Source organism: Salmo trutta, chromosome 29 (assembly GCF_901001165.1).
Source record: "Salmo trutta chromosome 29, fSalTru1.1, whole genome shotgun sequence".
NCBI lineage: Eukaryota > Metazoa > Chordata > Actinopteri > Salmoniformes > Salmonidae > Salmo > Salmo trutta.
In genome coordinates, this window is record NC_042985.1 from 30284669 (window position 1) to 30299037 (window position 14369).

The 14369-nt window shown below is 45.6% G+C and overlaps 1 protein-coding gene across 1 annotated transcript in view; it reads right to left on the reverse strand.

The window, feature by feature from the left end:
- The window catches only part of fam189a1 (family with sequence similarity 189 member A1), a 146708-nt gene that overhangs the window by 4744 nt on the left and 127595 nt on the right, over positions 1 to 14369 (reverse strand). Inside the window, exon 7 of the mRNA XM_029721706.1 lies at positions 3083 to 3230. Within this exon, the coding sequence (XP_029577566.1) occupies positions 3083 to 3230 (148 nt within the window). The remainder of the gene's footprint in view (positions 1 to 3082; positions 3231 to 14369) is intronic.

Here is a 14369-nt window from a genome sequence, read left to right on the forward strand (position 1 = left end):
TTCAGGTAGCCTTCCACAAGCTTCCCACAATAAGGGGTGAATTTTGCCCCATTCCTCCTGACAGAGCTGGTGAAACTGAGTCAGGTTTGTAGGCCTTCTTGCTCGTACACGCTTTTTCAGTTCTGCCCACACATTTTCTATAGGATTGAGGTCAGGGCTTTGTGATAGCCACTCCAATACCTTGACTTTGTTGTCCTTAAGCCATTTTGCCACAACTTTGGAAGTATGCTTGGGGTCATTGTCCATTTGGAAGACCCATTTGCGACCAAGCTTTAACTTCCTGACTGATGTCTTGAGATGTTGTTTCAATATAGCCATGTAATTTTCTTCTTCATGATGCCATGTATTTTGTGAAGTGCACCAGTCCCTCCTGCAGCAAAGCACCCCCACAACATGATGCTGCCACCACCGTGCTTCACGGTTGGGATGGTGTTCTTCGGATTGCAAGCCACTCCCCCTTTTTCCTCCAAACATAACGATGGTCATTATGGCCAAACAGTTCAATTTTTGTTTCATCAGACCAGAGGACATTTCTCCAAAAAGTACGATCTTTGTCCCCACGTGCAGTTGCAAACCTTAGTCTGGCTTTTTTTTATGGTGGTTTAGGAGCAGTGCACTTTTCTCACCAAAGTACGTTCATCTCTAGGAGACAGAACATGTCTCCTTTCTGAGTGGTATGACGGCTGCGTGGTCCCATGGTGTTTTTACTTGCGTACTATTGTTTGTACAGATGAACGTGGTACCTTCAGGCATTTGGAAATTGCTCCTAAGGATGAACTATCTTTTTTTTCTGAAGTCTTGGCTGATTTCTTTTGATTTTGCCATGATGTCAAGCAAAGAGGCACTGAGTTTGAAGGTAGGCCTTGAAATACATCCACAGGTACACCGCCAATTGACTCAAATTATTTGAATTAGCATATCAGAAGCTTCTAAAGCCATGACATCATTTTCTGGAATTTTCCAAGCTGTTTAAAGGCACAGTCAACTTAGCGTATGTAAACTTCTGACCCACTGGAATTGTGATACAGTGAGTTATAAGTGAAATAATCTTTCTGTAAACAATTGTTGGAAAAATTACTTGTGTCATGCACAAAGTAGATGTCCTAACCGACTTGCCAAAACTATAGTTTGTTGACAAGAAATTTGTGGAGTGGTTGAAAAACAAGTTTTAATGACTCCAACCTAAGTGTATGTAAACGTCCGACTTCAACTGTACATAAAAAAAAACATATACCTTATTTACATAAGTATTCAGACCTTTTGCTATGAGACTAGAAATTGAGCTCAGGTGCATCCTGTTTCCATTGACCATCCTTGAGATGTTTCAACAACTTGATTGGAGTCCACCTGTGATAAATTAAATTGATTGGACATGATTTGAAAAGGCACACACCGGTCTATATAAGGTCCAACAGTGGACAGTGCATGTCAGAGAAGAAAACAAGCCATGAGGTCGAAGGAGATGTCTGTAGAGCTCAGAGACAGGATTGTGTCGAGGCACCAATCTGGGGTAGGGTTCCAAAAAAATTCTGCAGCATTGAAGTCCCCAAGAACACAGTGGCCTCCATCATTCTTAAATGGAAAAAGTTTATAACCACCAAGATTCTTCTTAGAGCTGGCAGCCCGGCCAAACTGAGCAATCCAGGGAGAAGGGCCTTGGTCAGGGAAGTGACCAAGAACCCGATGGTCACTCTGACAGCGCTCCAGAGTTCCTCTGTGGAGATGGAGGGACCTTCTAGAGGACAACCATCTCTGCCCATCTCTGCAGCACTTCACCAATCAGGCCTTCATGGTAGAGTGGCCAAATGGAAGCTACTCCTCAGTAAAAGGCACATGACAGCCCACTTGGAGTTTACCAAAAAGCACCTAAAGACTCTCAGACCATGAAAAATGAGATTCTCTGGTCTGATGAAGATTGAACTCTTTTGCCTGAATGTCAAGCGTGACGTCTGAAGGAAACCTGGCACCATCACAACAGTGAAGCATGGTGGTGGCAGCATCATGCTGTGGGGATGTTTTTTAGCAGCAGGGACAGGGAGACTAGTCAGGATCAAGGGAAAGATGAACGGAGCAAAGTACAGAGACATCCTTGATGAAAACCTGCTCCAGAGCGCTCAGGATCTCAGACGGGGGCGAAGGTTCACCTTCCAACAGGACAACGACCCTAAGCGCACAGCCAAGACAACGCAGGAGTGGCTTCGGGACAAGTCTCTGAATGTACTTGAAGGGCCCAGCCAGATCCTTGCAAAGACCTGAAAATAGCTGTGTAGCGACTCTCCCCATCCAACCGGACAAAGCTTGAGAGGATCTGCAGAGAAGAATGGGAGGAACTCCCGAAATACAGGCGTGCCAAGCTTGTAGCGTCATACCCAAGAAGACTCGAGGCTGTAATCACTGCCAAAGGTTCTTCAACAAAGTACTGAGTAAAGGGTCTGAATACTTATGTAAATGAATGTGATATTTCAGTTTTTTATTTTTAATACATTTGTAAAAAAAAAAAAACTGTTTTTGCTTTGTTATTATGTGGTATTGTGTGTAGATTGATGAGGGGCGAAAAAACTATTTAATCCAATTTAGAATATTGCTGAAACGTAACAAAATATGGAAAAAGTCAAGGGGTCTGAATACTTTCTGAATGCACTGTATGTGTGTGCTGCTGTCTTAGGGGAGGCCTTATGAGGTCAGCAGTGAATTGGGTCATCTGCATAAGGAAATGTTACACATCTTTATTATTTCTCCTTTATTAGAGCCTGTGGCAGCAATTTACACAGAGAGAGAGGAGCATAAAATCCTCTCACCTCACTAATCCTCAACCCAAATAGAAACTTCAACCGAGTCTCCAACTAGCTAGCTTCTCTCTGTGTACTTCTCCTTCTCTCTTTGTGATCTCATACAACAACTTCTTCTGACGCCAAAATGCCTTTCTTAGCACTCTCCTTTGTAGTTGTGTTCTTACAATGTGCATGTAAACAGTGAGAGGGGTTCTAAACTACTCTGAATGTGAATAGAGAACGTGTAATGTTAGAAAGAGGCTGGCTAGTACACTGGTCTTTTATGGGGGAAGGATGGTAGTGATACTCACCTGACTGGCATGGGTCTGCCCCATCCCCAGCCCCACCACAGACTCATATGACGGGGGCAACTCAGAGGGGTAGAGTGTCCCAGGGCTGTTGATGGGCACTCCATAGATGGTACTGAACGGGGAGTGTGGAAAGTCCAGATGTAGACTTCTGAATGTGAGAAACATTAGGGAAGAAATGTGTGAGGAGAGAAATAATAATAATAACCTCTTCTTCCTCAATCCAGCAACACTTCAATTTAGAGTAAACAAACACATTCAATTGGTTGAGAGGCACATTGTTTTTCATGTGGTGTTAATTAAAAATATCTCACCCATGCAAGAGCCATCTTTTTAATTAAAACCCATTCTCCTGTGAAGTGGCAGAGTATAAAATACAACTTGAGTGTCTGAATTAATCATCCAGCGCATGATGATGTCATGACATGTTTCTGCCCTTAGCTAGGGGACTCTATAAAGGCTTCCTCTGCATGTTTCTATTTACAGCCTAACTGACAAGGACACATGGCATCTAGCCAAGCAGCTGGATCAGCATGCCTTCAAAGATGTGGAAATGGAACTGACTCTCCTATACCAAGTGGAAGGAGATCAATGGCACATTTACACAAGGCCATGGATGTTACTTTACCAGTGCTCCTTAACAAAGCACTACAACATTCTGAGTCTGTACTGAGCATTGTGAGTGGCTTGGCTCAAGGGCTCCACAGAATTTGTGTTAAACGCTCAACAAAGCTTTCTTAGTGTCCAACAAGCTTTCTCTACCCTTAACCATGTGGTTTGGTAAGAAGAATGCCCCTCTCCCCACAGGTGTGATTACTACCTCTGAGGGTTTAGAGCTTGAGATAGTCACCTCATACAAGTACTTGGGAGTATGGCTAGATGGTGCACTGTCCTTCTCTCAGCACATATCAAAGCTGCAGGCTAAAGTTAAATCTAGACTTGGTTTCCTCTATCGTAATCGCTCCTCTTTCACCCCAGTTGCCAAACTAACCCTGATTCAGATGACCATCCTACCCATGCTAGATTTTGGAGACATCATTTATAGATCGGCAAGTCAGGGTGCTCTCGAGCGGCTAGATGCTCTTTACCATTCGGCCATCAGATTTGCAACAAATACTCAAAGGGGACAGTTGTATTCAAAGACTCAATCATGGACACTGCGGCTGCTTTGTGTGATGTATTGTTGTCTCTACCGTCTTTCCCTTTGTGCTGTTGTCTGTGCCCAATAATGTTTGTACCATGTTTGGTGCTGCTACCATGCTGTGTTTCTACCATGTTGTTATGTTGTGTTTCTACCATGCTGTGTTGTCATGTGTTGCTGCCTTGCTATGTTGTTGTCTTAGGTCTGTCAAGGTGTGCGCTACTGGTGGAGAAGTCAGGTGCAGGAGAGTTGTGAACAGGTGCACACTTTATTTCGGCAGAAGCAATAAACAGACAGACGCCACTACGTCAAAACCTCCAGCCAAAGGTACAAGTGCAAGGCGCGAAAGAGTCACAAAAATTATCAAATGTTTTACAATAAACATCCTTCGTGGAAAAACAACGGAACAATGGTGAAAAACCCAGCCTGGCGCGTACACACGAAACACGTTACAAAAACCAATTTCACACAAAGACATGGGGGGGAACAGAGGAATAAATACATGCAGTGTGATTGGGAATGTAAACCAGGTGTGCAGGGAACAAGACAAAACAAATGAAACAATGAAAAATGGAGCGGCGATGGCTAGAAAGCCGGTGACGTCGACCGCCGAACGCCGCCCGAACAAGGAGAGGAGCCGACTTTGGCGGAGGTCGTGACAGGTTTCTCTTTATGCAGTGTTGTGTTGTCTCTCTTGTCGTGGTGTGTGTTTTGTCCTATATTTATATTGTATTTATTTTTTATTTTAAATCCCAGCCCCCGTCCCTTTTGCCTTTTGGTAGGCTGTCATTGTAAATAAGAATTTGTTCTTAACTGACTTGCCTAGTTAAATAAAGTTTAAATAAATCAAAAATGTAAATACATGTCTAGGATCAAACTTGCTCTAGCCACTTACTATATATATTTAATAAAACATATGTGTTTAGTTTAAACTCTGCCATCAATCACTAAAATAAAATATGATTCTGGGTGAGGATAAAACCAAATAATCAAACTAGGAGTTGTATCAAACCTAGCCTCATCGTGAACCAGGCTTCCCTAAAATGGGAAGCCTGGGGAAGTTCCATGGCAAAAATGAGCCAAAGAGGGGTGGGAACCAGGTGTAAATCACGGTGCAAAACACGCCTACATGGGCGCCCGGGCGAGATTAATCAAACCCCCTCAGTGCGCGAAGACAAAAAAAATCTATAAAACAAGCACTGGGTGGTGACAAAACATTTTAGAATGTTTGCAGCACCCTGGTTTTTACAGCATTTCTCTATTGTTTCGAGACGAGATAAACCTGCAGCAAGAGAGGAGAAATGGTTTACAATGATGGCCATTTCAATATTTCTTATTTTGAAGTTTCTGGAGTGATATTTGGGTGTGCAGGCTTGCATGAGCCCCGGGACAAGAAGTAGCTAGTCACAATGAGGTTAATTTTGAGAAAAGTCAGTTAACCTTGTAAGCTACTTAAATATAACTAGCTACAGTTACCTACTAGCTAGTATAAGTTCTCTCAGGATTATAAAGGCAACATAACATGTTAATAAAAACAGCATATTATTGACCTAAAGAGTTAGCTGTGTTAGCCCAGTATCTAACTTATTCAGGGTCAGTGATACATAAAGCAACCATGGTACTGTCTACAGTGAGGGAAAAAAGTATTTGATCCCCTGCTGATTTTGTACATTTGCCCACTGACAAAGAAATGATCAGTCTATAATTTTAATGGTAGGTTTATTTGAACAGTGAGAGACAGAATAACAACAAAAAATCTAGAGAAACGCATGTCAAAAATGTTATAACTTGATTTGCATTTTAATGAGGGAAATAAGTATTTGACCCCCTCTCAATCAGAAAGATTTCTGGCTCCCAGGTGTCTTTTATACAGGTAACGAGCTGAGATTAGGAGCACACTCTTAAAGGGAGTGCTCCTAATCTCAGCTTGTTACCTGTATAAAAGACACCTGCCCACAGAAGCAATCAATCAATCAGATTCCAAACTCTCCACCATGGCCAAGACCAAAGAGCTCTCCAAGGATGTCAGGGACAAGATTGTAGACCTACACAAGGCTGGAATGGGCTACAAGACCATCGCCAAGCAGCTTGGTGAGAAGGTGACAACAGTTGGTGCGATTATTCGCAAATGGAAGAAACACAAAGGAACTGTCAATCTCCCTCGGCCTGGGGCTCCATGCAAGCTCTCACCTCGTGGAGTTGCAATGATCATGAGAACGGTGAGGAATCAGCCCAGAGCTACACGGGAGGATCTTGTCAATGATCTCAAGGCAGCTGGGACCATAGTCACCAAGAAAACAATTGGTAACACACTACGCCTTGAAGGACTGAAATCCTGCAGTGCCCGCAAGGTCCCCCTGCTCAAGAAAGCACATATACATTCCCGTCTGAAGTTTGCCAATGAACATCTGAATGATTCAGAGGACAACTGGGTGAAAGTGTTGTGGTCAGATGAGACCAAAATGGAGCTCTTTGGCATCAACTCAACTCGCCGTGTTTGGAGGACGAGGAATGCTGCCTATAACCCCAAGAACACCAATCCTCACCGTCAAACATGGAGGTGGAAACATTATGCTTTGGGGGTGTTTTTCTGCTAAAGGGACAGGACAACTTCACTGCATCAAAGGGACGATGGACGGGGCCATGTACCGTTAAATCTTGGGTAAGAACATCCTTCCCTCAGCCAGGGCATTGAAAATGGGTCGTGGATGGGTATTCCAGCATGACAGTGACCCAAAACACACGGCCAAGGCAACAAAGGAGTGGCTCAAGAAGAAGCACATTAAGGTCCTGGAGTGGCCTAGCCAGTCTCCAGACCTTAATCCCATAGAAAATCTGTGGAGGGAGCTGAAGGTTTGAGTGGCCAAACATCAGCCTCGAAACCTTAATGACTTGGAGAAGATCTGCAAAGAGGAGTGTGACAAAATCCCTCCTGAGATGTGTGCAAACCTGGCGGCCAACTACAAGAAACGTCTGACCTCTGTGATTGCCAACAAGGGTTTTTCCACCAAGTACTAAGTCATGTTTTGCAGAGGGGTCAAATACTTATTTCCCTCATTAAAACGCAAATCATTTTATAACATTTTTGACATGCACTTTTCTGGATTTCTTTGTTGTTATTCTGTCTCTCACTGTTCAAATAAACCTACCATTAAAATTATAGACTGATCATTTCTTTGTCAGTGGGCAAACGTACAAAATCAGCAGGGGATCAAATACTTTTTCCCCTCACCGTACCTATTAGTAAAGGTGTCAGCTAGAGAGGATGTGCACGAGCTTGCAGGGATTTGTAGTCTTGTATGATGTCTACTTTGATACTAATTAGCATGTTCAAATCTGAGAGTAAATAGAAACAAATATATTGATAAAAGCCACCTTGTCCGAGAGAGATTTACATGTTTATCAAAAAACCTCACGCTAGGATAAGCCTACACGACATACAGCCCTTATTTTAATTGTTTCTAAAATCAATGGTGGAAAAACAATTTCCCTGTTTGACCGCTAGGTTTTATGGGTATTATGACACCTCCACTGTTGGGCTCTATTTGAGTGTACCGGATGTACATTTACTATGAGACCAGCCTGCAGCACTGGTATATGGTTTGCCTCATACAGTTGAAGTCGGAAGTTTACATACACTTAGGTTGGAGTCATTAAAACTCGTTTTTCAACCACTCCACAAATTTCTTGTCAACAAACTATAGTTTTGGCAAGTCGGTTAGGACATCTACTTTGTGCATGACACAAGTGATTTTTCCAACAATTGTTTACAGACAGATTATTTCACTTATAATTCACTGTATCACAATTCCAGTGGTTCAGAAGTTTACATACACTAAGTTGACAGTGCCTTTAAACAGCTTGGAAAATTTCAGAAAATTATGTCATGGCTTTAGAAGCTTCTGATAGGCTAATTGACATCATTTGAGTCAATTGTAGGTGTACATGTGGATGTATTTCAAAGCCTACCTTCAAACTCAGTGCCTCTTTGCTTGACATCATGGGAAAATCAAAAGAAATCAGCCAAGACTTCAGAAAAACAATTGTAGACCTCCAAAAGTCTGGTTCATCCTTAGGAGCAATTTCCAAACGCCTGAAGGTACCACGTTCATCTGTATAAACAATAGTATGCAAGTATAAACACCATGGGACCACATAGCCTGTCACGCTCTGACCTTAGAGATCCTTTAAATTCTCTATTTGGTTAGGTCAGGGTGTGACTAGGGTGGGCAATCTAGTTTTTCTATTTCTTTGTTGGCCTGGTATGGTTCCCAATCAGAGGCAGCTGTCTATCGTTGTCTCTGATTGGGGAATCATACTTAGGCAGCCTTTTTCCACCTTTAGTTTGTGGGATCATGTTTTTGGTACTGTGCTGTGTAGCCCTACTAGACGTTACGTTTCGTATTTGTTGTTTTTCGGTGATCATTTATTAAATTAAAATGTACGCCTACCACGCTGCACCTTGGTTCCGATCTTTCCATCGATGAGCGAAACAGAAGATCCCACCACAAACGGACCAAGCGTGACCAAGCAGGGGGGGGGGGGGGGGCGGCACACGGGATGGTTGGCGGAGCCAAGGTTTAAACCAGAGCCAACTCCCCGTACTCAGCGTGGGGAGCGTGTGACCGGGCAGGCACCATGTTTTGCGGTGATACGCACTGTGCGCATCCACAGCCCCGTGCGTGCTGTGCCAGCTCCCCGCACTTGTCGTGCGAAAGTGGGCATCTGTCCAGGACGGGTAGTGCCGGCTCAGCGCGCCTGGTCTCCAGTGCGCCTCGTCGGTCCAGTATATCCTGCGCCGGCTCTACGCGCTGTATCTCTGGTGCACCTTCACAGCCCAGTGCGTCCTGTGCCAGCTCCCCGCACTTGCCGTGCGAAGGTGGTCCTTTGTCCAGGACACGTTGTGCCAGCTCTACGCTCTAAGCCTCCAGTGATGATCCATGGCCCGGAGCCTCCAGTGATGATCCATGGCCCGGAGCCTCCAGTGATGATCCAGGGCCCGAAGCCTCCAGTGATGATCCAGGGCCCGAAGCCTCCAGTGATGATCCATGGCCCGGAGCCTCCAGTGATGATCCAGAGCCCGAAGCCTCCAGTGATGATCCAGGGCCCAAAGCCTCCAGTGATGATCCAGGGCCCGGAACCTCCAGTGATGATCCAGGGCCCGAAGCCTCCAGTGATGATCCAGGGTCCGAAGCCTCCAGTGATGATCCATGGCCCAGAGCCTCCAGAGACGATCCAAGGTCCGGAGTCTCCAGCGACGGTCTGCAGTCCGGAGCCTCCAGTGACGGTCGGCAGTCCAGAGCATCCAGCGACAGTCTGCGGTCCAGAGCCTCAAGCGACAGTCTGCGGTCTAGAGCCTCCAGCGGGGGTTCCCAGTCCAGAGCTTCCTGCGAGGGTTCCCGGTTCGATTCCTCCGGCGACGATTCACGTCCGGAGCTTCCGGCGACGTTCCCTGCACCAGTGGCGCCACCGAAGTTGGCGGAGCCACGAGCGGAGCGGGGTCTGTGTCTCGCACCGGAGCCGCCACCGAGGGTAGATGCCCACCCGGACCCTCCCCTATAGGTTCAGGTTTGCGGCCGGGAGTCCGCACCTTTGGGGGGGGGGGGGGGGGTACTGTCACGCTCTGACCTTAGAGATCCTTTTAATTCTCTATTTGGTTAGGTCAGGGTGTGACTAGGGTGGGCAATCTAGTTTTTCTATTTCTTTGTTGGGGATCATACAAAAACAGATCTTGTTTTTGGTACTATGCTGTGTAGCCCAACTAGATGTTACGTTTCGTATTTGTTGTTTTTCGGTGTTCATTTATTAAATTAAAATGTACGCCTACCACGCTGCACCTTGGTTCGATCCTTCCATTCGACGAGCGTAACACAGCCATCATACCGCTCAGGAAGGAGACATGTTCTGTCTCCTAGAGATGAACGTACTTTGGTGCGAAAAGTGCAAATCAATCCCAGAACAACAGCAATGGACCTTGTGAAGATGCTGGAGGAAACAGGTACAAAAGTATCTATATCCACAGTAAAATGAGTCCTATATCTACATAAGCTGAAAGGTCGCTCAGCAAGGGAGAATCCACTGCTCCAAAACCGCCATAAAAAAGCCAGACTACGGTTTGCAACTGCACATGGGGACAAAGATCGTACTTTTTGGAGAAATGCCCTCTGGTCTGATGAAACAAAAATAGAACTGTTTGGCCATAATGACCATCGTTACGTTTGGAGGAAAAAGGGGGAGGCTTGCAAGCCGAAGAACACCATCCCAACCGTGAAGCACGGGGTGGCAGCATCATGTTGTGGGGGTGCTTTGCTGCAGGAGGGACTGGAGCACTTCACAAAATAGATGGCATCATGAGGGAAATGTACGTGGATATATTGAAACAACATCTCAAGACATCAGTCAGGAAGTTAAAGCTTGGTCGCAAATGGGTCTTCCAAATGGACAATGACCCCAAGCATACTTCCAAAGTTGTGGCAAAATGGCTTAAGGACAACAAAGTCAAGGTATTGGAGTGGCCATCACAAAGCCCTGACCTCAATCCCATAGAAAATTTGTGGGCAGAACTGAAAAAGCTTGTGCGAGCAAGCAGGCCTACAAACCTGACTCAGTTACACCAGCTCTGTCAGGAGGAATGGGCCAAAATTCACCCAACTTATTGTGGGAAGCTTGTGGAAGGCTACCCAAAACATTTGACCCAAGTTAAACAAGTTAAAGGCAATGCTACCAAATACTAATTGAGTGTATGTAAACTTGTGACCCACTGGGAATGTGATGAAAGAAATAAAAGCTGAAATAAACCACTCTCTACTATTATTCTGACATTTCACATTCTTAAAATAAAGTGGTGATCCTAACTGACCTAAGACAGGGAATTTTTACTAGGATTAAATGTCAGGAATTGTGAAAAACAGAGTTGAAATGTATTTGGGTAAGGTGTATGTAAACTTCTGACTTCAACTGTATATATTATCTACTAGTATCGTCTTAAATTGAGAACATATAGCTCAACATGTAACCATGTGAGAGTTTTGCTATTCTCTGCTTCAGATGACAGATCCACGTTAAGGCCAGTGATGCATGCCATATGATAAGCTGCAAAATGGATTCAGATAGCTGATATACTGAGACAGAGTGACAATTAAATAAAACAGATTGGAGATCTTACAACTAGACAAAAAGGAAATGTCAATTGCTCGCTCCGGAACTTCCGGTCCGGAGCGAGCAGTCGCACTTCGCTTCGCTCCACAGGTAATATTACACTTCTTTACATTACAACGGTTTGGTTTGTTTGATCTGAACAATTTTTTCTTAGCTATCAAAGATAATTGTGTAGTTTAGAGTAATTAGAGTAATTATCGAGGACAGCTATTTATTTTTTTTCGTCCTCCTAACGTAGTCAACACTGCTGGCTGCTAGCTAGTCAACACCGCTAGCTAGCCAACCGTTACCGACTAGCAGCGCTGTAGATACTAATACATTACAACGGAACGATTTGACTAGTGCAGTGTTAGCTAGCTAGCTACATAGCTGTCTTTGTCATAGCTTGATAATTGTGTAGTTTAGTAATAGCTAGGTTAGCTAGCCAGCTATTTCCGTCCCCCGCGACGCCATTGTTCCATACCCAGCCAACTATTACCGACGAGCAGCATTGTAGAAACTAAATACATTACAAAGGAACGTCTTGATTAGTGTTATGTTAGCTAGCTACAAAGTTGCTCTTGTATAATAGCCAACCTCTACCGACTAGCAGCACTGTAGAAACTATTACATTACAACGGAACGATTTGACTAGTGCAGTGTTAGCTAGCTGGCTACATAGCTGTCTTTGTCATAGCTTGATAATTGTGTAGTTTAGTAATTATCGAGGCTAGCTAGGTTAGCTAGCCAGCTATTTCCGTCCCCCGCGACGCCATTGTTCCATACCCAGCCAACTATTACCGACGAGCAGCATTGTACAAACTAAATACATTACAAAGTAACGTCTTGATTAGTGTTATGTTATGTTAGCTAGCTACAAAGTTGCTTTTGTATAATAGCCAACCTCTACCGACTAGCAGCACTGTAGAAACTATTACATTACAACGGAACGACTTGATTAGTGTAGTGTTGTGTTAGTTAGCTAGCATTTTCGTCATTTTAGTCAATAAGATTTTCGCAACGTAAGCTTAACTTTCTGAACATTCGAGACGTGTAGTCCACTTGTCATTCCAATCTCCTTTGCATTAGCGTAGCCTCTTCTGTAGCTTGTCAACTATGTGTCTGGCTATCCCTGTTCTCTCCCCTCTGCACAGGCCATACAAACGCTTCACACCGCGTGGCCGCTGCCACTCTAACCTGGTGGTCCCAGCGCGCACGACCCACGTGGAGTTCCAGGTCTCCGGCAGCCTCTGGAACTGCCGGTCTGCGGCCAACAAGGCTGAGTTCATCTCAGCCTATGCTACCCTCCAGTCCCTAGACTTCCTGGCGCTGACGGAAACATGGATTACCACAGATAACACTGCTACTCCTACTGCTCTCTCCTCGTCTGCCTACGTGTTCTCGCATACCCCTAGAGCATCGAGCCAGCGGGGTGGTGGCACTGGAATCCTCATCTCTCCCAAGTGGACATTCTCTCTTTCTCCCCTGACCCATCTGTCTATCTCCTAATTTGAATTCCATGCTGTCACAGTTACCAGCCCTTTCAAGCTTAACATCCTTATCATTTATCGCCCTCCAGGTTCCCTTGGAGAGTTCATCAATGAGCTTGATGCCTTGATAAGTTCCTTCCCTGAGGATGGCTCACCTCTCACAGTCCTGGGTGACTTTAACCTCCCCACGTCTACCTTTGACTCATTCCTCTCTGCCTCCTTCTTTCCACTCCTCTCCTCCTTTGACCTCACCCTCTCACCTTCCCCCCCTACTCACAAGGCAGGCAATACGCTTGACCTCATCTTTACTAGATGCTGTTCTTCCACTAATCTCATTGCAACTCCCCTCCAAGTCTCCGACCACTACCTTGTATCCTTTTCCCTCTCGCTCTCATCCAACACTTCTCACTCTGCCCCTACTCGGATGGTATTGCGCCGTCCCAACCTTCGCTCTCTCTCTCCCGCTACTCTCTCCTCTTCCATCCTATCATCTCTTCCTTCTGCTCAAACCTTCTCCAACCTATCTCCTGATTCTGCCTCCTCAACCCTCCTCTCCTCCCTTTCTGCATCCTTCGATTTTCTCTGTCCCCTATCCTCCAGGCCGGCTCGGTCCTCCACTCCTGCGCCGTGGCTCGACGACTCACTGCGAGCTCACAGAACAGGGCTCCGGGCAGCCGAGCGGAAATGGAGGAAAACTCGCCTCCCTGCGGACCTGGCATCCTTTCACGCCCTCCTCTCTACATTTTCCTCTTCTGTCTCTGCTGCTAAAGCCACTTTCTACCACTCTAAATTCCAAGCATCTGCCTCTAACCCTAGGAAGCTCTTTGCTACCTTCTCCTCCCTCCTGAATCCTCCTCCCCCTCCCCCCCTCCTCTCTCTCTGCGGATGACTTCATCAACCATTTTGAAAAGAAGGCTGATGACATCCGATCCTCGTTTGCTAAGCCAAACGACACCGCTGGTCCTGCTCACACTGCCCTACCCTGTGCTTTGACCTCTTTCTCCCCTCTCTCTCCAGAGGAAATCTCACGTCTCGTGACGGCCGGCCGCCCAACAACCTGCCCACTTGACCCTATCCCCTCCTCTCTTCTCCAGACCATTTCCGGAGACCTTCTCCCCTACCTCACCTCGCTCATCAACTCATCCTTGACCGCTGGCTACGTCCCTTCCGTCTTCAAGAGAGCGAGAGTCGCACCCCTTCTGAAAAAACCTACACTCGATCCCTCCGATATCAACAACTACAGACCAGTATCCCTTCTTTCTTTTCTCTCCAAAACTCTTGAACGAGCCGTCCTTGGCCAGCTCTCCTGCTATCTCTCTCAGAATGACCTTCTTGATCCTAATCAGTCAGGTTTCAAGACTGGGCATTCAACTGAGACTGCTCTTCTCTGTGTCACGGAGGCTCTCCGCACTGCTAAAGCTAACTCTCTCTCCTCTGCTCTCATCCTTCTAGACCTATCTGCTGCCTTTGATACCATGAACCATCAGATCCTCCTCTCCACCCTCTCCGAGCTGGGCATCTC